At 43.7% G+C, this 25864-nt stretch overlaps 1 protein-coding gene across 1 annotated transcript; it reads right to left on the reverse strand.

The window, feature by feature from the left end:
* CACNG1 (calcium voltage-gated channel auxiliary subunit gamma 1) lies at window positions 1–25408 on the reverse strand. The gene is made up of 4 exons (XM_033138886.1): window positions 25061–25408; window positions 6256–6330; window positions 2023–2160; window positions 1–625 (listed from the first exon to the last, which is right to left on the reverse strand). The coding sequence occupies exons 1-4, from the start codon at window positions 25302–25304 to the stop codon at window positions 399–401; spliced, it is 684 nt and encodes a 227-aa protein (XP_032994777.1). The 5' UTR covers window positions 25305–25408; the 3' UTR covers window positions 1–398.
* Window positions 25409–25864: the final 456 nt, after the last annotated feature.

Below are 25864 nucleotides of genomic sequence, written 5' to 3' on the forward strand. Positions count from 1 at the left end.
CCCTCTCATACCTTATGGAAGCTGGGTGGGGTTAAAAAAAAAAATCGACAAAAGCGCTCTCTTAAATGCACATCTCCATTCAAGTGGATTAATGCTATCCGTTCCTCATCTACATTGGGCATATTACAAACTGATAGTGCCGCAGAGCACAATTATTTGAACTTGTTTCCGGAGCTAGTAATCTTAACACTTTTATTTTTGTTTTAAATGAACGGTGCTTTGTATTTAACCTCCCCTTCGATTCCACAAACAAGTGTTCTCCAAAGATTCTTCAGTCATCCTACACTGTCTCCTGGAGGCCTCTTATAATATCTATATATATAGCTGACCTTTCCATATGCATGCTCAGAGCAGGGGGATAGGATGTTACTTAAGTTGCAATCTGAGCCCGGAGTGGCTTAATGCTCTGGCTCGGCATCCATACAAGTCTCCCAGGGATTCTGGGGCATGCGAGGCAAGGAGATGAGCAGCAGAGCAATCCCGCAGATGAAGAGCAGGACAAAGGAGGCGCAGGCACAAGAGAAGGACCACGAGTAGTAGTACTCTATCCAGACTGTATAATCGCTGTCAATCATCCTTTTGACAGACTGCCTCATGACTTCCACGGATATGATAATGCACAAGCCTGGAGGGAGGGAAGAAAGGAAAAGCTGTAAACAGCTGACGAACAGGGTTCAATGTCGTGATCTTAATTGGTTTTGGGCTTAGCTGAATCCAACATCTTCTTTCTGATTGCCCACCATTGCTGGAATATAGAATAGAATGTCCAGTTCAGCACCACTAGCTTGTCATAGAGATGCCTATGGGGAGCCCGTAAGCAAGACACAAAGGCAATAGCATCATCTCCCTGTTGTTCCCCAGCACCTGGCATTTTGAGGCATGCTGCCTCTGATCGGTAGGATACAGCCAATATGACCCATTGCCCTCGATAGCTTTATCCCCCATGTTCTGTGCGTTTGTGAGTCTGGGTGTGCTCATGCACACAGGCCGCATGTGTATGTGTATGCATGCACACAACAAAAGCTGTGAAGGCTGGCTTGGCCATACGCTTTGCCAGCAAAATTTTCTTACTGAATAGTTAGATAAAGCCGGGGGGGGGGAATTCCTTAAAGGAATGGAGGGTTGTGTGAGAGACCTACCAGAGTCCGAGGAAGGTGTTCCCCGCCCATCAGCTAAGACAGTGATGGCCAAACTCAGCCCTCCAGCTGTTTTGGGACTACAATTCCCATCATCCCTGACCACTGGTCCTGTTAGCTAGGGATGATGGGAGTTGTAGTCCTGAAACAGCTGGAGGGCCAAGTTTGGCCATCACTGAGCTAAAACGTGTGTGTGTGTGTGTGTGTGTTTGTGTGTGTGTGTGTGTAAGAGAGAGAGAGAGAGAGAGAGCATCTGTGCAAGAGACAAAAGGAACCCAAGAAGCTGTCATTTAAGACAGACGAGAGGAGAGACGCTGACAGAGAGCTAGCTGGAGGCTGTCAGGTATCTTGGGATGCTGGAGTGGCTCTCTGGGGATCTGATGAAGATCAGTGGATTTGCTGCTTGTAATATGTCTTAAGCTGCTTGTCTCTACTTGTGCTCCGCTTCTATATTTGCAAATAAGTGAAATTTACGATGAGGCCAAGCTCTCCTCCCAAGAAAGAAGGCAAACTTTGGTAACTTTTAGCTGGTCAGGGAAGTGAGAGGCACCTAGCTAATGACTTCAAGAGGCTTGAATGAACAATTGCAACATATCCTGAGAGGTTTGGGTACCCTTAGGAGAACCAACATGCAATGACAAGGCAGCTTTACAAATGGAGCCCAATATGTGGTCTCTTTCTTACACCACGAGTAAATTAAGAGCAATGAACTAGCTCAGTATGTTTATTTCCCAGGTGAAAGTAATTGTTTCCTTCTTTGGCATGCCACTCAAGCCTGCCCCCCTCTGTTATTTGAATCTTTATCAACATTCTGCCCCCCCCGAATCTTCCCCTAAATTTGATTCACACCATGAAATCTGCATTCATTTATTCCCTTGTGATATACCTGAAAAGGTGTAAAACATAGCAGCTGGCCTTAGGAGATAATCCATCTTTTTCCTGAAGGATAAGAGGACACAAATAGTTCCGATGATGGAAAAGCCAACGCTGAAGATGGCAATGGCAGCTGCAGAAATGCTGTATTCTGTAAAAACAAAACACAGAGGGAAAGATGATGACTCTCTTCAGACAACTCTTCAAGCAGCATTGGTCCTGCAGAATTCCTTTAAAACAAATCAAAATCATTAAGAATATGTGGTGGTGAAGGCTTATGACAGTCCAAGGCTTTCCATGTACAGTTGTTATTTCATTTATTATTTCATTCATTAATTGATAGTTTGTTTTGACATTTCATGTCTATCTGACAAGAGCAAGCCAGCAGCAAATCACACCAAGAAAGTTGGAGTTATGGTAATTCTTTATTAGCAAAAACAGGATCTGCACAGGTGTGTCAGGCCTAATGAACACAGCAACTTATCTCCGGTAGGTCTTGCCCCAATGAAGCAGTCACTGAGACTGAAGGTCCTGCCTCCCAACAGCTGCCTAAGTTCCCTCCTCTCCAGGTTTCCCCCAAGCAATCTGAGACTGAGTCTGTAGGAAACTAACTTCTCCTCTGCCCTTTTCATCCCTCTCCTGGTTCTGGGAGACCGGGGAAGGGGAGCTTGCCACAACAGTAGGGGGAGACACCCATGCCGCTTTCCCAGTTGGATTCATCTCTGCCTCTTGGCCTCCCTCCTCTTAAGCCGTTTAAGGTTGTATAGGTCTAAACCAGCACTTTGAATTGAGCCGGAAAACTTATTGGCAGTGCAGTCGGACCAGGACTGGAGTTATATGCACCTTGAAGTTTGAGAAGCTCATATTGCTCAGGATTGGGACATTTCCTTCCGATTTCACTTACAGCTCTGTTTTGTTTGAGCCAAGGCTTCATGTCAGCATTCTTGCACTGCATAGCTAAGCTAAGTATGTTGTATGTTATGGAGCCAAACAAACAAGCCAATGTCTGAGCAAGGAAAGGATGGATATGTTAATTTAATAATTCAGAGGTTTTTTACATATTGCATTAGTTTGCAGATATATTAATATTTAACATGCACAGCCATGCATTAATATTACAGTGGCTGATATTTGCCTCCCATGTTGCTTTTAAGTGTTGCAATGCCCCACTCCCCGTTTGTTCTTCTAGGAGAAATCTTGAAGGTTATTTTCCTGCTAATTGGCTCCAATATAAGTGCACTGATTTTGGCAAAATGGCAAACATGTTTCACTTTAATCCGTTGTTTTCTGCTTACATATTTTCTTTCATGTTTTTCTGTCCCAAATTGCACAGGGGGAAAAGGGCAGCGTCTGATTTTAACAGCAAAAATGACACCCTAGTGAAAGGTGCAGAACCTTCCCATCTGCCTGCAGTTTACAGCCCCAGTTTTCTCCTGAAGGGTTTGAGAGGAACTCCGGGACTGGAAGTCACCTAAGTCTGGAGAAAAGCACCAAGGGAGAGGAGCTGTAGGAGGCAGGTTGCAGAAGCTGAGGGAGGGAGACCTTTGGCAGCGGGAGGTTTCTGCACTCCCCACTTGGAGACCACTTTTGCAATTGCAGCTGGAGTCCCCTTACCTGGGCAGCCCTCCTGTGTGTTAAATAAGCAACAAGGAAATTTGTCCATGTCAGTTACTCATTTCCCTAAAAGTTCAGTTGCCCACACATCAGTTTCCTAATAAGAGTCTGCCCAAAAATCCTTATGCATTTTTATTTTGCACATATAGACCTATGTTATTCTGTAAATATGCACATAGTTTGGCAACAAGGTTTCCCCAAATAACACATTTTGTACATTGTTTTCACTAGATATATGCATTTTTGTGAATACCTTCCCCTAACATACATTTTAAGATGTATTTTTGTCGAGTGGGGAGGGGGTTTAGAAGAACTGCAATGCAAAATTTTGAGACATGCACATTACACAGGTGTCAGAGACCAGCTGAGGAGAGCTACTCTGATGAGGAATAGTGAGGACCTCCCCCTCCCCCTGCTTCTGACCAGGATCCTGAAGCTGCCCTGGAGTAGTGGAGCAGTATAGATTTGGAGCAGTGGTTTGCAGAGGACATAGTTCAGAAGACAACAGCTGGGCAGAACTGAGTGGGGAAACAGGTAGGAGAAGAACAGGGAGAGAGAGAATTAACAGACTCCCTTTCGCTGGAAAGTGTCCAACTGATCAGTCCAAGGTCATGGAGAGCAGATAAGGTAGCTACACAGAAGGCTTGCCAGATGAGAAAGTGATGGGGGTGGCTTGGGGTGAAGTGGGTGGAAACTATAATTGGAAGCACCTTTCCTCCAAGAATGGACTTTTTGTTCTTTCACTGTGAACATTAAAATCTCTTTAACTGGTAAGAGACTATTTTTGCTTTGTTCTTCTCATCCACGGCCAAAGGGAGGGAGGAAGCTGTTTCCCCGAAGCCTGACAACAGCACAACTGTGTTTTGTTTCATGTGTTGGCTTGGGATGGAAAATAAGGTAGGTTTGCATTAAAATGTGAACTGAGCACCATTTCTCCTCCATAACCCTCCAGTTTAAACTGCTGCCATCATATCTAGTTTGGCCCTGATACAGGTTGATTCCACTTGGGATAGGCTGACATACATTTAAAATGCTTTTGAACATCTTTGGAAAATGAATTTGAGATGGTTCGTGCACTTTAAAAAAAATCTTTTTTAGCAGTGCACTCTGAGGATTTCCTCTGAAGTGAATAATGATGGGATAGACGTGTTTTTGAGATCAAATGGATGCCTCTAATAGTGTGCAAACAGCTAATAATTGTGTGCAGAAATCCAGACTTTTATACATAGAATGTTTATGATTTAAAGCATAAAGGCTGAAGGAAACTCTTCAGATTATTATTATTAGTATTATTATAGTAATTATTAAGATGATTATTACTATCAGCAGCAGCAGCAACAACAACAATCACCTTTCATGGGGTTTAAAACAGTGATTCGTATAAAAATTGCAAACAGCTTTCTGCTTGCCTTATGCTAACATATCTAGTACTGAAGAATTAAGAAATAAGATCAGGGGTCAGCAGCCTTTTTCAGCCATGGACCGGTCCACCGTCTCTCAGACCATGTGGTGGGCCGGACTATATTTTGAAAAAAACATATGAACGAATTCTTATGCCCCACAAATAATCCAGAGATGCATTTTAAATAAAAGCACACATTCAACTCATGTAAAAACACCAGGCAGGTCCCAAAAATAACCTAGAGATGCATTTTAAATAAAAGGACACATTCTACCCATGTAAAAACACGCTGATTCCCGGACTGTCCGCAGGCCGGATTGGGAAGGCGATTGGGCTGTAGGTTGCCTACCCCTGAATATGATGTTGGGTTGGCGTGGTGGAAGGAGCACAGATCTGATAAGAGGTAGGAGATAAGAGATCTGAAAAGAGATGATAGATCTGACAAGAGATAATAGATCTGATAAGATAAAAGATAAAAAGAGAAGAATACTACCCTAAAATGTTGTTATTCTGATACGTAATAAAAGTTACCCATGTGTATAGTTAAGGCAGTTTTATCACATAGCCGTAGTAAAAAGTACTTGAATTTAGCAGTAATGATGCCATAAAGCATTACTACTGAAAAAGACAATGAAGGTCAACAGGTTGATCCCCATCAACAAATTGTGGAGGGTCCCTTCGCCATTCTCAAGACTGACTGAGCTTTAATGACTGCTGTTAGAAAGAAGAGGAACATTTTTAATTAAAAAAAAAATTATTGCAAGAAAAGACATTAAAAATTCAGTAGGATAGCTAAACACTCTAGCCACATATTAAAATATGTAGTGTAGTAAGAACACAGGTATAGGAGGGGGAAAGGCTTTCCATTACTATTAAGAATGAAATTTTACTTGTGACTACGAACCCAGCTCCAGATAGTCCAGTTAGCAGCACAACCCTATGCATGTCAACTCAAGAGGAAGCCACATGGAGTCGATAGGGCTTGCTCCCAGGGAAGCATGCATAAGATTGCAGCTTAAACCTTTATGTAGCCACACCATAAGAATTTTCAACAAACTCCATAGAACTGTGTCATCCAATCGTATCCCTGGAAAGCCTCCCATTGCTGCCCATTTTGTCTTTCCATTATTAGGAGGAGTCACATTCCATGCCTCCTGAATTGGACATTTATTGTGTGAGGCATATTGTAGTGAGAACAACAAGATGGCCTCCTTACCGGTTTTTCCTTACCTCTTTGTGTTGACACTTCAAAAATCTCTGAGCTCTCTCCTGAGACAAAGTGTGTGAAATAGGAACAGTTGCGTTCTGGAGGGAAACAAAAGAAAAGGCGAATGGATAAAGGCACATTTTTTGCACATTTTTTTTTTTATTCCACTTGAATGCTGAAGCATACCCTCCAACATTTATTCGATGAAAAGAGGGATGTGCTGTTCCATCATCATCATCATCATCATCATTTTACTATTTGTACGCCACCATCTGACTAGGTTGCTGCAGCCACTCTCGGTGGCTTCCAACGTATATAAAAACATAATAAAATATTAAACATTAAAAACTTCCCTATAGAGGGATGCCTTCAGATGTCTTCTAAAGGTTGTATAGTTACTTATCTCCTGGGGCTGGGGGTTGCATACCCTCCAACATTTCTCCAATGAAAATAGGGACGTCCTGAGGAAAAGTTGGACATTCTGCAATCAAATCAGAAACCAGGACGGCTTCTATAAATCTGGGACTGTCCCTGGAAAACAGGGACACTTGGAGGGTCTGCCGAAGCAGTGAAAGGATTTAAATAACACACTGTGCAGTCCTATGACATTTTCTCTTAAGTAACTTACTTCAAGGTAAGTATGTATACAGTGGCAGCTTCCTTTATTTATTTTCTCTTTCTTCTCCTTGGAAAGGGCCTTTTAATGAGGCAAGCTATTTCACTAAGTACTTCCCCACCTACTCTGACCTGCGCAGCTCTCTATCACAGGTTTTATGCAGCATGACGCCCATCAAGATTTTTTGGACTCCAAGTCCCATCAGCCTCAGCCAGCATGGCTACGGTGAGTGATGATGGGAGTTGTAGTCCAGCAGCACCTGGTGGGCACCAGTTGGCTACTCATGCTCTGAGAAGTATTTCCCAAACTTGGGTCTCCAGCTATTATTGAAGAAGAAGAAGAGGAGGAGTTTGGATTTGATATCCCGCTTTTCACTACCCGAAGGAGTCTCAAAGCGGCTAACATTCTCCTTTCCCTTCCTCCCCCAAACAAACACTCTGTGAGGTGAGTGATGCTGAGAAACTTCAGAGAAGTGTGACTAGCCCAAGGTCACCCAGCAGCTGCATGTGGAGGAGCGGAGACACGAACCCGGTTCCCCAGATTACGAGTCTACCGCTCCTAACCACTACACCACATTGGACTACAACTCTCATCCTCATCCCTAACACTGCTTTAAAATCTCAGGCAAAGATATTTCCGAGACTACATGATATCATAGACGACAAGAATTTAATCGGAGGCTTTATAGGAGCCAAGTATATATGTTCACATATGTTTGCATAGCAAACAACTATGTTACCTTTTCTGAATATTTTTGCTCCTTTTGTGCAAGATCACAAGACTGCAGCAAGCAACAGGTGGCTGGTGCTAATATAACCAGGAAGTATAGTTACGAATGTTGGCCGAACTGTGCCAGTCATACCTTTGTTTGGAAAATTTCAGTTAAAGGTTTGGGATGAATGAGTGGTCGGTATTTCCTCAGCAGAAGCTAAGGGTTGAAAGATCGCCCTGAAATGTGAGAACTGTTTGTGGAAAGTTACTCATCCTTCTGGCTGCCCTGCCTTGGGAGTTTAATATCTCTGTGGAGAAGGAACTGCAGAATCTTGAAAGGGGGAGAGCTTTTAGAAGAAGCCTGTCTCCTTCTAGGGAGCTGATGTGGGCAAGCAGGTCTGCTATCAGCTAGAAGAACTTATGCCACTTGCTTCCAGTTATGCTCTAGTGGTATAACCACCACCACCACCACAACAACAACCACCACAAAAACAACCACAACTATTATCATTGTTGTTGTTGTTGTTGTTGTTTGTACCCCCACCCATCAGATTGGAATGCCCCAGCCACTCTGGATGGCTTCCAACATAACAAAACATTAAACCTTAAACATTTCCATATATGTTACAAAATGCCATAATCCTCAAGAGATCTCTCCTTCCAAAGCAATCCAATTCTGGGCAGCACCACCTCTAGATCTTAAGAGAAGTGACAAATATTCAATAGTATTGTAGATGTAACCTTATGATATATTGCTTGAGAGGCCATGGTACAAAGTATAAAGATTTTAATAATATTTTGCAGCCCTGCTGTCCTTCATCTTTGAAACAGTCCTCCAGTGCAGAGCATTGGTCCTGTTTTACAGATGACACAGCTAAGAACACACTAACTCATTTAAGGCCTTTTGGGGAAGTCTATGGGCAAGTACGTACTTACGAAACTGTGATTACAATTTTAACAGACATAATAGATTGGATCTAATGAAGTTGTTGTTGTTCAGCCTCTGTGTGCCCCCTACACTGGCCCCAGAGGGTTGCAGGAAACCCCTGAGCAAATTTGGTGTGTGTGTGTGGAGAGAGAAAGTTCTGTTGTGTGAGCAGAAGTGACTTAATTGGATAGAACCCACAATCAGTTGAAGGAGTTGGCAAAGCTTTTAGGAAAAGCCAAGAACCAGGCCTTTGAACACGGGAGCTTCTTTTTGTATAATGAAAGCTTTGGGTTTTGACCGCTGATGGGTCTTCATTTATTGCTTTCTTTTCTTCCTGCTCTAGAGAAGATGGGAACGTATAAACGGGCAGAAAGAGGCTAGGGCCCTGTGCTTTTTAGGGCTGCATAGAAGAGAGAAATTCAGTTTCTCATGCCTTGGCATAACCAGGGCTGGATTTAGGCTTGACGAGGCCCTAAGCTACAGAAGGTAATGGGGCCCTTTATATGTCCAGCTGTCCTTTGTCAACAACAAATTGTCATCGTTTTTTGTTTACTTACATTTTGATTACTTACATCATAGGAGCCCACACAACACAAAACACTGTTGCTGTATGTAGGTTTTATTTCATTTGTTTTTTATCTTATATTTTCGAAATGTACATCCAGTTTTTTCCCCCTTTACATTTTTTTGGGGGGGCGCCCAAGAGAGTGGGGCCCTAAGCTATAGCTTGTTTAGCTTATTCATAAATCCGGCACTGGGTGTAACAAGCTGCTTCTGCAACAAGAAACTGCCTTTCTCACGGTTCTGGAGCTACATTCTGTTTTTAGCCCATCTTAAAGCCCTGCATCCTGACCAGAACACAGTCATCTGGGCCAGGACGCAGGTGTTCAGGCCAGGATGCAGAGGCCTGGCCAAGATGCAGAGGCCTAGTCAGGACGCAGGATGTGCAGGCCTGCCCAGGACGCGCAGGCCTGTTATACCTTCTGGGCTTGACGAGGCATGTGACCCCCACCTGTCCTGAGCCTGAGGAAACACACACCTCCTCCCCAAGCTAGCAAGCCCCAAAACAAAATCCTCATAAACCACCAAGAATTATTCCAACTTCTAAGCACTTTCTTCTCTGACGAAGATAGGGCTAAAGAGGAAGGCAGAGTCTTAACACCGATAAATTGTAGCTGAACGTTCTGAAGAAACCTATCTCCTTATATGAGCCTGCCTGGCCTCTGAGATCTTCTGCAGAGGCCTTCCTCTTGATCATGCCACCTTCGCCGGCTTGTTTGGTGAGGATGTGAGACAGGGCCTTCTTGGTGGCTGCTCCCAAACTGCTTCCACCCTTCCAAGGGAAACTGGGCTGCCCCCACTATCTGCTTTTGTTTCGCCAGCAGGCAAAAACTTTTTTCAGTTAGCAACTAACTGGTTGTTGTAGCATGGTCTTCTGAGTGTGCGTGTTGTGCATTATTTTCTTTATTTAATTGTTTTTAAATATTTATTGTATGTGTTCTTACTGGTATTTGTCCTAATTTGTGGAATGCGTGCCAGAGAATATGTAGTATACCTGCCTAGGGAATTTTGCTGTGGAGTAGGCAGGGTTACACTGTGGTTACACAATGAGAAGTGGTTCATTCTTTCCATAAATTGCAAGAAGAATTGGGATGGGAAGTTTCTGTGTTCCCATGATTTGTGGAGTGTGTGTTCTGTCATGCTGTGCTTCTTAAAATGTAGTAGTAGCAGTTTTATTTGTTCAGTCCTTGTGCCATAATAACAAACAAGATAAAACTTCCTCATCTAATTAAATTCAGAAACAAATTATTCCCTTATAATAAAAATCCACTGCACGGACAGCTAAACATTTGCAGTGCATGCTTGCTACCATGGAGGCAAAGGAGGAAAGCTTTTCAACAACAGCTCTATCACTTTTTAAATAAGAAATTTTGTTTGTTAATGGGCCAATGACTTATTGCACACAGCTGCAACAAATAAGGCAGGTTCTCTGTAACATCTTCATCGTATAGAAAGTGGCTACAGGTGGCATTACCATGTCTTCTGTCTTTTATTTCCACTACAATAATGGATGAAGCTTGCAGCAAACAGGTGGTCTTTGGATTATTGTCTAGGATTTCTTGCTTGCAGGTAGAGATGGAAGTGGGTGGGAAATTAAATTCAGTTTGCATTTAAAGGTAATTATCAAATCTGCTCTTTCTGAAACCACATGAGAACTGAAACACAGCCAGCCTTTGAAACTTAACCAAATTTTGTGATGCAGTTCTCCAACCAAACAATGTTTACAGAAGTGCGTATATTAGGGGGGAGTTGCATAAAAAATTGATATACTAGTGAAAATAACATACAAAACTGTATAATATATGGGGAAATTGCAAAAAAGGTGTACATTAGTCAGAACTGCATACAAAAAATGTGTTTCTTTGGACACATGCTGATGAATTTTAGTGAGATCCCCTTTTAATGCAAATTGCTGCAGAAATGTGGAGAATTTAAGATTCGAAAAAATCAGAAACTGAGAGATCTGAAACTGACTGCTCCTTCCATGCCTACTTGTAGGCCGGGCAGCTCTAGATTTAGTGGTCCCTAACTGCACCAAAAGGCATGTGGGGATGGATATTTTTCTCCCCTTCTCCCTCACTTTTCTACACGATGGCTTAACATACTCTAATCAACCTGTAGAGCCTTTGAGTACCAGGCTTTACTGAGCACCATTGGTACATCATTCCTCATGGGATGTGGGTGGCGCTGTGGTCTAAACCACTCAGCCTCTTGGGCTTGCCAATTGGAATTCGAATCAACCGTGACAGGGTGAACTTCCACTGCTCTGTCCCAGCTCCTGCCAACCTAGCAGTCCGAAAGCACGCCAGTGCAAGTAGATAAATAGGTGTCACTGTGGTGGAAAGGTAAACAACGTTTCCCTGTGCTCTGATGTTCCGTTGCGCCAGAAGCAGTTTAATCATGCTGGCCACATGACCTGGAAAGCTGTCTGTGGACAAATGCCAGCCTGAAAGCGAGATGAGCGCCGCAACCCCATAGTCGCCTTTGACTGGACTTAACTGTCCAGGGGTTCTTTACCTTTACATCATCCCTCATGAACACACTGGTCTTCCTCCACCATGGGACAGTATTGTGCCAGTTTTGGGTTCTGGGCATCCATCAGTCAGACTAGGGCAACAGTGGTAAGAGGAAAGTTGTGAGGAGGAGAGCGCAACATCTGTTGCAGGCAACTCAAAGTGATTTGAATAGATCCTCTTGGGTATCTTACATCAGAAAATACTCTTTCAACTAGGTTATGGAGCAATGGCATTTTAAGCACTGTAATTAATTGCTAATATGGAATAACATGGAAATTATTCAGTGCAAGATGGCACTCTACCATGTGCATTACTGCTCATGTGGGTACAATAATTATGGTTTAGAGACAATGCTGTTCTTTAGCACAACATTTAATCTTCTGTACTTCGGTTGATTTATGGTAACTGAATAAGCAGTACTGTTTGCAAAACAGACGTGTGGTTTTAATTTCTTAATACAAAGCATTCTGTTTTGGTTTAGACAGTTGCCCTTCTCGATCGTCTTTTCCAATTACAACAAGGGTGACGACACCCATTTTGCGGTGGTAAGAAGCAGCACCAATTCTTCATACACGAAGGTAAAATACGATGAGACTGTGGCTATAGACAAGTGAAAATATTTGATTTGGGGGTGTTATGTGTGTAAAATGGCCAGGATCCAACTATTTATGCCTAGGGAAGAGACATGGCTTAGTGGTGGAGCACATGCTTAAGAAGTTCAATCTCTGGCATCTCCAGGTCAGGCTGCAACTTTTGGAGAGCTGCTGCCAGTCAGTGCAGACAGTGCTGAGCTAGATGGATTAATGTTCTGGCTTCCTATGCTCCTAGTTCTGTCAAACAATAAGGATGCTATTGTTTTTTCTTAGGCTGCATTTATTTCCCTCTGCCATATTATTATTATTATTATTATTATTATTATTATTATTATTATTACTCCTCCCATCTGGCTGAGTTTCTCCAGCCACTCTGGGTGGCTTCCAACCGAATATTAAAAACACAATACAGCATTAAACATTAAAAAACTTCCCTAAACAGGGCTCCCTTCAGATGTCCTTTAAAAGTAAGATAGTTGCTTATTGCCTTGACATCTGTTTGGAGGGCGTTCCACAGGGCAGGTGCCACTACCGAGAAGATCCTCTGCCTGGTTCCCTGTAATCTCACTTCTCACAGGGAGGGAACCGCCAGAAGGCCCTCGGCACTTGATCTCAGTGTCCGGGCTGAACGATGGGGATGGAGATGCTCCATCAGGAATACTGGACCGAGGCCGTTTGGGCCTTACACCAACACTTTGAATTGTGCTCGGATACGTACTGGGAGTCAATGCAGGTCTCTCAGGACCGGTGTTATATGGTCTCGGCGGCCACTCCCAGTCACCAGTCTAGGTGCCACATTCTGGATTAATTGCAGTTTCTGAGTAACCTTCAAAGGTAGCCCCATGTAGAGCGCATTGCAGTAGTCCAAGTGGGAGATACCGGTAACTAGAGTACGCACCACTCTGGCAAGACAGCCTGGGTACCAGATGGAGCTGGTAGACAGCTGCCCTGGGCACAGAACTGACCTGCACCTCCATGGACAGCTGTGAGTCCAAAATGACTCCCAGGCTGCACACCTGGTCCTTCAGGGGCACAGTTACCCTGTTCAGGACCAGGGAGCCCTCTACACCAGCCCGCCCCCTGTCCCCCAAGAACAGTACTTCTGTCTTGTATAACCTGCTGCTTCTGAAATGGAGTGGAGTTTCAAAAGTAGCTTGTAGTATGGCATGGCAGTGGGTTGTGTATTGCGAGTGCTGCTCTTGAAATTCCACTGCATTTGAGCAAAGGACCTTGTGTGAGCTTAAGGCTGTGATCCTCTGTTGCTTTTCTTGGGAGTAAGCCCCATGGGACTCGGTGAGTAGACATGCCTAGGATAGCACTGAAAACAGCCATTTGGATTTCAGCTTGTGCCTGTAGAAATCATGACTGATTATCATGACATTACTTTCGCAACGCTTTGCTTAGCTTACTAAAATAGCATAGCCATTTTGAAAGCCAATTCATACACAAAGGAAGTGACATTCAGTTGCCTAATGTACGGTTAAAATCTACTGTGTTTTTAGGAAGATGGATTGCAAACAAATCAATATACCTAAGTGCAAAAAATAAAATAAAAATCATATTGTGGATTTAATGGCACAAATCAGAAATCAATTTCCTTTGCTTAAGAGGGCTTACTTGAAAAAGTATTTTATTTCTGGTCTGTTGACCATAATAAATTGATGATGATTATGATGAATAGTGTTTACTTATCAGACTAAGCAAAGCATCATGACATATTATATTCACCAGCATTTCAAAACCCCAAAGGCATCCTCTACAGTCCCAGGAACAGAGACTGTCCCAAAATTAGGATCATAAATAGATTTTTATTGGTACTGTGTGTTGTTGGAGAAACCAACCTAAGTGCAATCCTACATGTATCAACTCGGTGCAATCTTATCCATATCTACTCAGATTTAAGCCCCATTGGGTTCAATAGTACTTACTCTATTTGAATGTTAAATTACACCCTTGTTTACTGTCTGGTACCAAGTCTAGTTGAGATTTCTGCAGGGCAGGGGTTTGGAACAGATGACTCTTGGGGTCCCTTCCAACTTTATGATCCTTGGACCAAGGTAGTTACAAGGGGGAATAAGTATTATTCTACACACTTCAAATTAGAGTATGTACTACACACTTCAAATTAGAGTATGTACTTACATTACCATGCAATCTCTTAATCTTGCCAGTCAATAATATTATAGTTCACTGGAAGCTGCAATGTATCAGGAACAGGTTCCTACATTCTGAAGTTAACGAGTGAAGCCTACAATTTAAGACTAGGGCAGGCAAACACTGCTCCAACATGAGCATTAATAGGGTTATTATGCATTTGCATTTGTTCTGGCGAAATGAGCAGAACAATCCTGAACGCCTGACTGATTGGTTTAGAAAAATAGTCGTAGAATAAACCTGCTTTTGTTGTGAAGACACTTTCAGTGTGACTCACTACACTTGGGAATACTACCTTCTTGAACAGAATCGCTTATCACTCATCAGAATGAAGACACTTCGGTTTCTCCCAGTGCTAAAAATGATGTTTTTAAAAAATGCTTGTTGTGTTATGCCCCCGTTAGGGAATATATTTCTTAATGGATGAAAACTTTCCATACACTGTTGCTCTTTGTTGCCACTAAGAATATTATCCAGGTTTACATGGCTAAACGAATCACAGAGCTGGATCACCACAAGCCTATACTGATCCTGTTTTGTGCAGCGAGTTGTCAGAGGATGAAAGGCAGACAGAGTACGATCTCTGCAGTGATCTGAACCAGTTGTGCAAATCCTTTTATACTGGGCTCCTGTCTTGTCATTTGTTTTACAGTGGTACCTCTGGTTACAGACGCTTCAGTTTACAGACTCTGCTAACCCAGAAATAGTACCTCAGGTTAATAACTTTACCTCAGGATGAGAACAGAAATCGCGGGCCAGCGGTAGCAGGAGGCCCCATTAGCTAAAGTGGTACCTCAGGTTAAGAACAGTTTCAAGCTGAGAACGGACCTCCGGAACGAATTAAGTTCTTAACCCGAGGTACCACTGTACTGCCTATTTAGTGAGTACACGGGACTATGCTTCGTAGTTTTACAGGGCCTTGGTGTATGCATGGAAATTGGCAAGCTGGGTCTCGGAGAATGATCCACATGAGCAGGACACTTGTAGATCAGTCACCAATACTGAGACAACTTCTGTCTGTAGATAGGTAGGGTGTGTGTGTGTGTTTGTGTGTGTGTGTGTGTGTGTGTGTGTGTGTTTGTATATATATGCTGGCAACGATTTGAAAATGGCCCAAGAAAGCTACATAGCTGGTGACTCTGGAGGTGGTTTTAGCCCTGTAAAAGGTCCACTGTTTCTCAGTTGAGCTCATACCAAAGCCCATTAAAGGCATGGAATTCCTAAGAAACATCAACATCTAATTGCGCATCACCTTGGCATGCATGGATCATAACTCGAAGCACTCCTTAATGAGCCAGTGTGGTGTAGTGGTTAAGAGTGGTAGACTCGTAATCTGGGGAACCGGGTTCGTGTCTCCACTCCTCCACATGCAGCTGCTGGGTGACCTTGGGCCAGTCACACTTCTTTGAAGTCTCTCAGCCCCACTCACCTCACAGAGGAGGAAGGGAAAAGGAGGAATGTTGTGGGGGAGGAAGGGAAAAGGAGAATGTTAGCCACTTTGAGACTCCTTCGGGTAGTGAAAAGCGGGATATCAAATCCAAACTCCTCCTCCTCCTCCTCCTCCTCCTCCTCCTCCTCCTCCTCCTCCTCCTCCTCCTCCTCCTCCTCTTCTTCTTCTTCTTCATCTTGCTATAGTGCTCTCAAGTGATCAGAGCAATTTACAGGCATTATCTAGCTGCAATTCTAACAACAACCATGTAAGTTAAGTGTGCATCACCCATATTGTAGATGCAGAAACCAAAGCTGAGAAAAAGTGGCCACATAGTGAGTTCACAGCAGAGACGAGACTCAAAGGCTTCCTGACGTGTTGCTTAGTCTGTGACCTTCTGGATAGCTCAGTTGGTTAGAGCGTGGTGCTGATAATGCCAAGGCTGCAAGTTCGATCCCTGTATGGACCAGATGATCCTCAGGGTGGGTCCCTTTCAGTTCTGTGATTCTTAGCTACTATGCTGTAACAGCTCCAGGGGTATGCACATATTAACCAGGTCTTTCTATGCACCTTGCTTACATTATTTGCCCCATCAAAAACTATTTTTCAACTTGTGCTGGGCAGAGGGGGCTGCCGTTTGAAAAACAAGAGGCCCAGATGGAATTGTTTGTGTAAAGTTCCCCAGGTTATGGCTGTAGAGCCATGGACTCTTTCTCTTCTTTTCAGAATTGACTGCTGATGATTTCTGAGTCATGGCTATGTGCAAACCTCCTTTCTCATTTCCCCGGGAGCAAATTTTATTTATTCATTTATTTGAGAGTATTTTTAGCTTGCCTATTATCCGTGGATCTCGGGACGAGTTACAAAATCTTTAAAACAAAAACACATCCATGTTAATGAAATAAAAACTGGTCAGAATACAGAACTAAAACTGCACCTTGGTTTCCTGTTGCTGGGGCTCATCCTATTAAAGCTTCTACACAGCGTCTAGACTGATGACAGAAAAGCCTGGGTTGTATCTATTCAGCTCTTTATTTGTTGGAATGCAAATTGCTATTGCCACTGGAAAAAAGGAGAAAGCTTCACTTGGAAAAGAGTATTTCTTGATTTGCTGAAAGGAGCTTCTAGACCGGTTTTTCATTGAGTAGTCATATTGATATGTATGCATATCAATGTGCACTGAGGATATACAACATCACCTGTTTATTGAGCAATCATTTTGATAATGTTTGCATGGAAGTTTGCATTGCCAGCTAGTGGTTATTATTCCACACTTTCCAGGGCAATTTCCTAACACTTTGGCAGTTAGAAAAGTGATGGGATAATTCTGCTATTCAACAACTCAGTTATTCAGCAACTCAGTATTGTGCCAATAAACAACCCATCAGGAAGCATCCTGAAATTTTACCAACTCACTTATAATTGGAAAGGGGAGGCTGGATTCCATGTTAAGATCAGTTGGGTTGCATCCAAGTCCACTTCACTTGTTTCCTAAGTTTTTGAGGGGAGGGGAAATGAACATTCAAAATATTTATTTTTGAGTTGAGATTTGGAAAATTGTTTCTTTGGAAAGGAACAAACAGCCAGTGTTGTAGTCACCCATTCCCCCAGCCCTCAATAACAGAAAAGTTCACAAATAGTCAATAGAACTGAGTATTGATTAATACATTATTGAAGGGGTTGATATCAAAGGAACATTTGCCAAGTGAAAATAGGGCAATGCTGTATTACTGCTGCTAGTAATAGTAGCATGCCCTCCCATGTTTGTCTGATGAAAATAGGCACATCCCAATATTTCTCTGATGAAAATAGGGATGTCCTAGCAATTTCAAGATAACAAACTGCATTGTTTCTCAATTAATGTTCTCTATGAGAAGGAGTGGGATGCGGGTGGTGCTGTGGTCTAAACCACTGAGCCTAGGGCTTGCCGATCAGAAGGGCAGTGGTTTGAATCCCCGCAACGGGGTGAGGTTCCGTTGCTCGGTCCCTGCTCCTGCCAACCTAGCAGTTCGAAAGCACGTCAAAGTGCAAGTAGATAAATAGGTACCACTCCGGCGGGAAGGTAAACGGCGTTTCCGTGCACTGTTCTGGTTTGCCAGAAGTGGCTTGTTCATGCTGGCCACATGACCTGGAAGCTGTACGCCGGCTCCCTTGGCCAGTAAAACGAGATGAGCGCCACAAACCCAAAGTCGTCCGCAACTGGACCTAACGGTCAGGGGGTACCTTTACCTTTACCTTTTTAAGAAGGAGTGTTGCCTTCTTAAGAGACACTCTTCTTTCCTGTTAAGTGGCTTGCTTTGCTATTAAAATGTATACTGTTACCTAGATCATGTTTACAGTATACAGTGGCACCTCTGGTTACGAACTTAATTCGTTCCGGAGGTCCGTTCTTAAGCTGAAACCATTCTTATCTTGAGGCGCACCTTCGCTAATGAGGCCTCCCGCTGCGTGCGCACCTCCAGCGCATGATTTCCGATCGCATCCTGGGGCAGTGTTCGCAACCAGGAGCAGCTACTTCCGGGTTAGCAGAGCTCGTAACCTGAAGTGTTCATAACCAGAGGTACCACTGTACTGTTAGTGGTTTGGTTTGCCATCACATTTCAGCATAAGGCTTGCTTAAAGCCAGGGGTCAGCAAACTTTTTCAGCAGGGGGCCGGTCCACTGCCCCTCAGAGCTTGGGGGGGGGCGGACTATATTTTGAAAAAAAAAATGAACGAATTCCTATGCCCCACAAATAACCCAGAGATGCATTTTAAATAAAAGCACACATTCTACTCATGTAAAAACACCAGGCAGGCCCCGCAAATAACCCAGAGATGCATTTTAAATAAAAGGACACATTCTACTCATGTAAAAACATGCTGATTCCCGGACCGTCCGTGGGCCGGATTTAGAAGGCGATTGGGCCACATCCGGCCCCTGGGCCTTAGTTTGGGGACTCCTGTTTAAAGCCTGCCTGAAATATAGGTACTGTACTTTCTTGGGTAAAGCACACAAACCTACCTCCACTGCACATTGCTGGTTAAATTTAAAGCCCATAAATAACCAGCTGTCTTAATAAAACAGATTCATAACCAGTGCAGCCCAAGTGTATTTGCTGCCTGTGATGGATGTCAGCATATGCCAGCACGGATAGAACATAGCTGAGTTATACACACCCCTCTGCTGCCTTTCAAATGTGCACAGCAAACAAATAGACAATTATAGAGATTGTGAGTTAAGTCAGAGCAGTGTGACTAGAATTTATGGTGCCTAACTGAGACTGGGGGGTGGAGGCATGTCTGTAGAGAGGTTTGATGGGCATTCTTGGGATTTTACTAAACTGGGTTGTAAATAACCACACTGGGACACCCCCCCCCCCCACTTCCTGCCATCTGAGACTCTCAGAAATTCTCGCATTTCTTCTGAATGGCAGACGCAGTAATTTATTACTCCCAATGATTATCCTTTATTATTTTTATAGTGCTATCAAGGCATCTAGTGCTTTGCAAAATTAAATTAAAGTGCTGAAAGCTTTGCAATCATCTGTTAGCTCTCCAGCCAGCAAATTGCAAGCTTTCAATTTGTCTTCTGGCTAGCTTTCTCTCGCTAATCAGAGGCATACAAACAATGGAAAAGGCAGTGTTAAAACATGAATAGGAAACCATGCAATTATCTCAACAGTTGTGTGTGTGTGTGTGTGTGTGTTTTTTTAAAAATGTTCCTACCAGTCCCTGGTCACACTAGAGGCCACATAATTCCAGGCAAAAGGTTGGTTGTTTTAAACAAGGTTGTGTGTTTTGTTCTTGTTGTTGCTAGGTTATTAGATCATAATGAAACAGTTGTCTCTACTTTGATTTATTTAGTAATGCAATGCCAGCTTCAGTAATGTGCTCAGCTTTGACAAAATATGCTTTACCGCAGCTCTCTTTCCCCTTCCATGGAACTAACAATTGAAATAGACTGAAAGGAGGAACTGCTGTGCTCTTATATTGGGTGTGGCCCATCCCATTTCACCAGAGGCAGAACAGGAATGTGTTTCCCCTGCCTCCACCCCTCTGCCCCAACCCCTGCGGCGCTGCCAACCTGCCGAAGCCTTGCTTACTGGGGTCATGCACAGTGGTGGGGCGTAGGGGGTGCTCCGGGTTCCAGGGGAGGGGGGTGACACTCGGCAGCCCCTCCCCAAACCGAGCCCCGCCACCTGGCACCCGTACGTACTGCTTTACAGATGGCTGGGGCAGTCCCACAAACCGCTGCTTGCTCAGCGGCTCGCCTGGTCGCCATGGGAGCAGCAGCGCCGGCCCGAATGAACTGCGCATGCGTGGCATTTCCGCGCATGCACAGTCTGTCCGCCGTCGTGACGTCACGGCGCCCCCGCCCTCAGGGGGGTGCCTCCACACTGCCGCCCCGGGCAGCCAAAAGGCTTCCTCGGCTGCTGGCCTTGCAGAAGCAGCGGCTTCCAGTGAGATCTTGCAGAACACTTGTGAGCTCTTGCCACAAGCCACTGCTACAGCTTCTCTTTCTCTTATGGCAGGAGTAGGCGGGGTACCCGCAGGCACCGCCCTGTGAGATTCCGCCTCATCTATGAAGACCTTTGTGTCTGGAATTTTTGTTGAAAATTTGTAACTGTAAAATAGTAACAATAACTTCAAAAAAATTATTGCATTGCTATACAATACTATGCGACGCTAGTGTTCCAGAATAGTATGAAGGAGGGATCTAGTTTATAAAGGAACACTCTTAGTGTGGGTGATATTTAATCCTCGGCACATGTTGATGAATGCTATGAATTAGCATGGTTGGCAGGCCAGTGGGTAACATGGGCAACTTGCAAGGGGCTGTTTCGTTTGACTGTCCCTTTTTCTTCTGCCATATAAGGTGCTGCCGTCTCCTTCAGATTCTAAGCAAACAATGGATTAGTCAATTTCTGTGTAAGAACTTTTGTTCCTAGAAGCCAGCTGTAGTCTTCGTAAGTTCGGTGGAAGAAGGAAGAGGTGCTGTGGGATATTCCCTCAAGCCATCTGTGAGTGGTCTAATAAAGCCAGCATCTCTAGCTCAATCTCAGGCACAAATTTCTAGATTTCAGAAATCACAGCACAGGACTGGAGCCTGAGTCAGATGCTGGGTCAGTACTGTAATGGTAATGGTAGTAATAATAAAAACAACAACACAGAGACCAGTTCTAAACCTGGCAAGACCATAAAAAGGCATCAGATGTAAGCTGGGAAGGAGGGTGTGTCAACTGATGGAGCAGAAAGTTGAGCCGGATGTTTTGAATCAGCTGACTATGCCTGCTGCACTAGTAGGGAAACAGAAGTCTGTTTTAAAGGAATTGTGCCAGTTGGCAATTATCTTCTGGGTCTGGTTCAAGGTAAGTATGACGACTTACTTGGTCCAAAATACTTGAATGAATGCCTCCCCCTGAATCAACCTGCCCAGGCATAAAGATCAGCAGAATACCTCACCCTGCTAGTGAGTAAGGACTAGGGGACCTGATAGGACCTTCTCTGTGGTAGCCCCTTGCCTGTAGCATTACATTGCCTCTCAGGTGAATCATTCAGCAACATTACTGGCATTTTGTGGACTGATTAAAATGCATCTCTTAGCACAGGCTTTTGGGAGGGCCGAGGTTTGGTGTTGAAATGGTAGGGTTTGTTTTGCTTGTTTACCTGCAGCCATCTCGACTGCTATTTATATATGGGTTGTGTTTTACATGTTTTAGCCTTTAAGGATATTGTTAGCTATTGTTTTAATGTTATATGTACAGGCAACCCTCGATTTGCACGGGGGTTGCATTCTGGGTCATTGCGTGCGTTGGCAGAGCGCACATAAACCCTCCCCGCCCTGCCCCGTTCCACGCCTGTTTCACCCTCTTCCATTTCTGAAAACAGCCTGCGCATGCACAGATCTGTGTGTGCTTTGAATGCGCACAAAATGGTTGTTCCTTGGGGCCCTTTCACGAAAGCAGGTTATAAAAGCAATAAATAATAAACCCATCAATAAATTTCATATGATGAATGCCACAACATTTCAAAGGAGAGTGTGCCTTGGATCTATACATTTTGCCAGAATTATAAACATCTCGCATTGATAGGATGTGCGTTACCTGCCTCCCAAGGCAATGCAAACCGTGGTCAGAATTACTGAACGAAACAAGATGATAGGTACTCTATGTAATGATGGTTATTTTACTAAAAGGCTAACTTATCAATGTCTATCGCTGGGCTCTAAAGAAGGCAGGCAGGGCAGAGAGTTTTGCTTCTTGTTTTTGTCACAGCTATCTCCGCAAGGTGCTGTTCAGTTTCAAAAGGAGCATTGGATCACATGTTCCAGCTTTCAAGAAGCTAAGTAAAGGCCCTGAGCAAAACACTTTACAATCCCTGATGCAAAAGGAAAACAGAGCTTTGGCACCTTTTATAGTTGTGTAGGAGAGGGAGTCTTGGCAGGTGTAGCAACTTGTAATGCATGGGTAAAAGATGCACACACTTGCTGAAATAATCTTTCCTACACTTCCATGAAAGGAAAAGGAAAAGGAAGCTTTTCCTCTGCATGCATTCGCCTTACCCAGTGCTTGAAAATCCCACTTCCTGACGCACTCCCAAATCTCTAGGCTTCTCTTTTCACAATATTTCCCCATAGCATGGTATCATTTCCCATCATGCACAGACTGCCACAGGGGCAATGCTTCCTTGGCCCCTGTTTCCAGCAACCATAGCATCTTTATTCATTCTGCTTTGACACCGCTGCTCAGATGCAGCTGAATGTTAGAGAGCCTTTGACTCCTTCCGGACAGCGAATTGAGAAAATGAATTCACAAAGGCGCAAAGGGAGTGGAAGCATTATTTATCAATGGCATTTGTATGTTGCCCAGTTCTCTGGGTGACTTACAATGAATAAAAAATAAAGAGTAAAGTAAAACATAAAACTTCTAAAATGGCGAGGGGGGTACATAAATACAACAAAATGGAATTCACCATAACCCCATAATTTAAAAGCAAAAGCAGAGATTGCAAGTTATTTACAATGTGGGGGTGACTAGGAAGTTGCTGAAAAGTATGGCTAGGTGAGCCTCCCTGGGAAGGCTGTTCCAGCAATAACCAGGTGCCACTACTGAAATGGCTTTCTCACTGATGGTTGCCCACCTCACTTAATTAAGTGAGGACTTAATTCAGTGAGGACACCCAGAGCAGGGCTTTCAAAGAGGATATTTAAGCTTCTACCTATGGGAGAAGGAGCTATTTCAGGTAACCTGGTATCAAACTATTAATGGCAGGGGTGGGGAACACTTTTGGCCCAGTGGGCTAGATATTTGTCTCCGCACCCCACCTAATGGGCCAACTTTTATATGTGGGCAGCACCCTGATGTCATAATGATGTCAGGTGACTGGCCTGTCAAAGTTTGCAGCTCATGTCCAGTCCTGCTTTCTTTGGGGACCCCATATCTACCCGCCCAACATACCATGTCAGGTGTGGAATAGGTGGACATAGTTTGGAGAAAATGGCCTCAGAAGCAAAATTGGAAGGTCTGGTGGACTAAGTTTGGACTGTGGAGTGGAGGTTCCCTACCCATGCTTTAGAGCTGGGTTTCCCAAACTTGGATATCCTGCGGTTTTTGGACTACAGTTCCCATCATCCCTGACCACTGGTCCTGCTAGCTAGGGAAGATGGGAGTTGTAGTCCAAAAACTGCTTGATACCCAAGTTTAGGAAACCCCGCTTTAGAGGAAGCACAACTCCATCTAGAACAGGCTGGACATTGTTCACCTGGGTGGATAAAGCATCAACCTGGATTGAGTCTTGGTTTGTTGGTCCTCACCCAGTCCATTACCACACTCATGCACAGCCATAGCTTGTGAAAAAGAGATAAAAATGGGTGACCTCCACGCACTGGTGACACCTAGGCTAAATCTCTGCATGACTTCTCCCTCTGGTTGCATATAGATGTTAAACAGAAAAAAATAGGACGTAGCAACTGCCAAAGGGTTGAGCAGTGATCTCCCAGGATCATCTTCTGGAAATGGCCACCCAAGTAAGAGTGGAATCACTGTCAAGCAGTGCCTCCCACCCCTCTCCAGAAGGGGATACTAGGGCAGATGATGTTAAAAGCAACTGAGAGGTCCGGGAGAACTAACAGGGCTGCATGCCCATGTTTTCTTTCAACAAAAGTCATTCAGTAAAGGGTCCAATACCAGCCCTGAAACCTGTATGAAACGGCTCCATCCTTGACATAAGCCAAACATAAAAGATTCAGACAGAACCCACACAACAAAGGAATGAAGACAGTAGCATTTCTATCCATGTAACTATTGAACATACGTAGAAACTATCCAGAACATGGACAAATGCATGTGGGAGCAGGGAGAAGAGCCTGCTGCTGCAATTCCCCCTTCCACATGGATGCGTTGACCAAGCTTGTTGTCCTTCTTGAGAAGGCAAGTCAAGAGTAGCAATATATGAGCTTTGTGAGTACCCATTTAGGGGGTGATACTACATACCTCATTGCTATATTTTATTTCTTTAACAAAATTTATATACCACTTGACGGTTCTAAAACCTCTAAGCGGTTTCCCAAAAAATTCAAAACATTAAAATCATCACCAAAAGTTTATTGCTATACTGTTGTTTATGTTTCGCATCCATGATGCTCTCTACTACCATGCATTCAGATGCATGTATGAAGGAGTTCACTGCAATTATTTCCAGCAATGCGGTTAAGTTTTGCTTGTTAAATTGAATGGTTACCCTGCAGTGAAATGATCCATGGCTTATGGTCTTGTGTTTTTCTGCTATGTAATCAAACTTATTGATGTTAACTTCTAATTATAGGTAAACTTTGTACCTTTGACATAGTTCTTTGACACCTGTGCTGGGTTTGATATACTGGATTTTTTTTATGGAGACCAAGCCCTTGTTATAATCTCTTGAATAAGGATTTATGCCAGCTCTGTAAGACTAGATTCACTGAACTCATACTACCAAAGAACCAGGAGAAAATATCTCTCATCTTCTGCCTCCCCTACTGATTCCCCTTTGCAATTTGTTTGTTTGTTTAATAAAATTTATACACCGCTAGATTGTGAATAACCTCAAAGTGGTTTACAGAAATAAAGGCTAGTTGTTGAGCATGGGAGTAAGGATTTATACAATATATACCAAAGCAGCAGATTGAATTTCAAGGAAGCATGAAAAAAATGACTGGGCTGATTTTGGAAAGAAAATAGGTGGTGCTGATTCCATTTCCCCAGAACGCTGTTTAACTTTCTAAAACGTATCTGGCTCGATGTTGTAATATAGCCTACAATGCGTTGTCAAGGTGGTTATTTAGTGAACAGAGACACATACCTCCTGGCAGGCTTATTGGCCCACAACCCTTCTCCTTGTCCGTCTCATTTTCTTTCATGAAGATCCGCTTTGTACAGATCCGCCATAGTCCAAAGTGAGCTGCCTCGCAGGTAGCATTGTACTCCTCCACCTTAGGACTCAGCACAGCCCAGTGATCTGTCACCACGGCTGTAAACATTAAAGCGACGCCTATCAAAATAATAGCAAAAGTCACCCGCACTTTCCAAGTCTTGCCTTCAGCCATGCTTGGGAAACTTATGCCTAGATACCAAGTTAATGCTGTGGCTGCCGCTTACTTCTGGATTGTCAGCTGCCAGTGGCAAGGAAGACTGTGAGTTATATCTGAGGAGTGTTCCAAAGTCTTGGTGTCTGAAAGCATTTTGAAATGTCAGCCCTGCGATGCCAAAGTGGAGCAAGTTGGGGGCTGGGAAAGACAGGCTGCCAGCCATACCTACAGCTGTTGAGATATATCAGGGGGTTAGATGACTAGACTGGCTGGGGTGAGTGAGGCTTCTATTAATGCACAGAATGAGTGAAGTAAGTGGCTCTGCTCAGGTTACGGCCCCATGCCTGCTGGCATTTGTGTTGCGAATTCCACAGGGTGACTTGAAGCTGACTTGTGCAATGAATAGTCACCTCTATAGCTCTGTGCCAGGATGACGCATACACTCTGCGCTAATGTATTATTACTACTACTACTACTACTACTACTACTACTAAGATTTATATCATATAATGCTTCTCGGTCAATTTAACCCATATTCAGCACTAGGAACCTGCATTCAAATGTTGGACGCTTGCATG

The sequence above is a fragment of the Lacerta agilis genome, chromosome 2 (genome assembly GCF_009819535.1).
Source record: "Lacerta agilis isolate rLacAgi1 chromosome 2, rLacAgi1.pri, whole genome shotgun sequence".
NCBI lineage: Eukaryota > Metazoa > Chordata > Lepidosauria > Squamata > Lacertidae > Lacerta > Lacerta agilis.

Bases quoted from the DNA above. Each gene is read 5' to 3' on its own strand.
- CACNG1 (XM_033138886.1), bottom strand. From the start codon at position 25,304: ATGGCTGAAGGCAAGACTTGGAAAGTGCGGGTGACTTTTGCTATTATT. The intron at 6,331-25,060 runs GTATGTGTCTCT...GTTTCCCTCCAG, and splicing joins GCCAATAAGCCTGCCAGGAG to AACGCAACTGTTCCTATTTC. The intron at 626-2,022 runs GTATATCACAAG...CCCTCCCTCCAG, and splicing joins TATGTTTTACACCTTTTCAG to GCTTGTGCATTATCATATCC.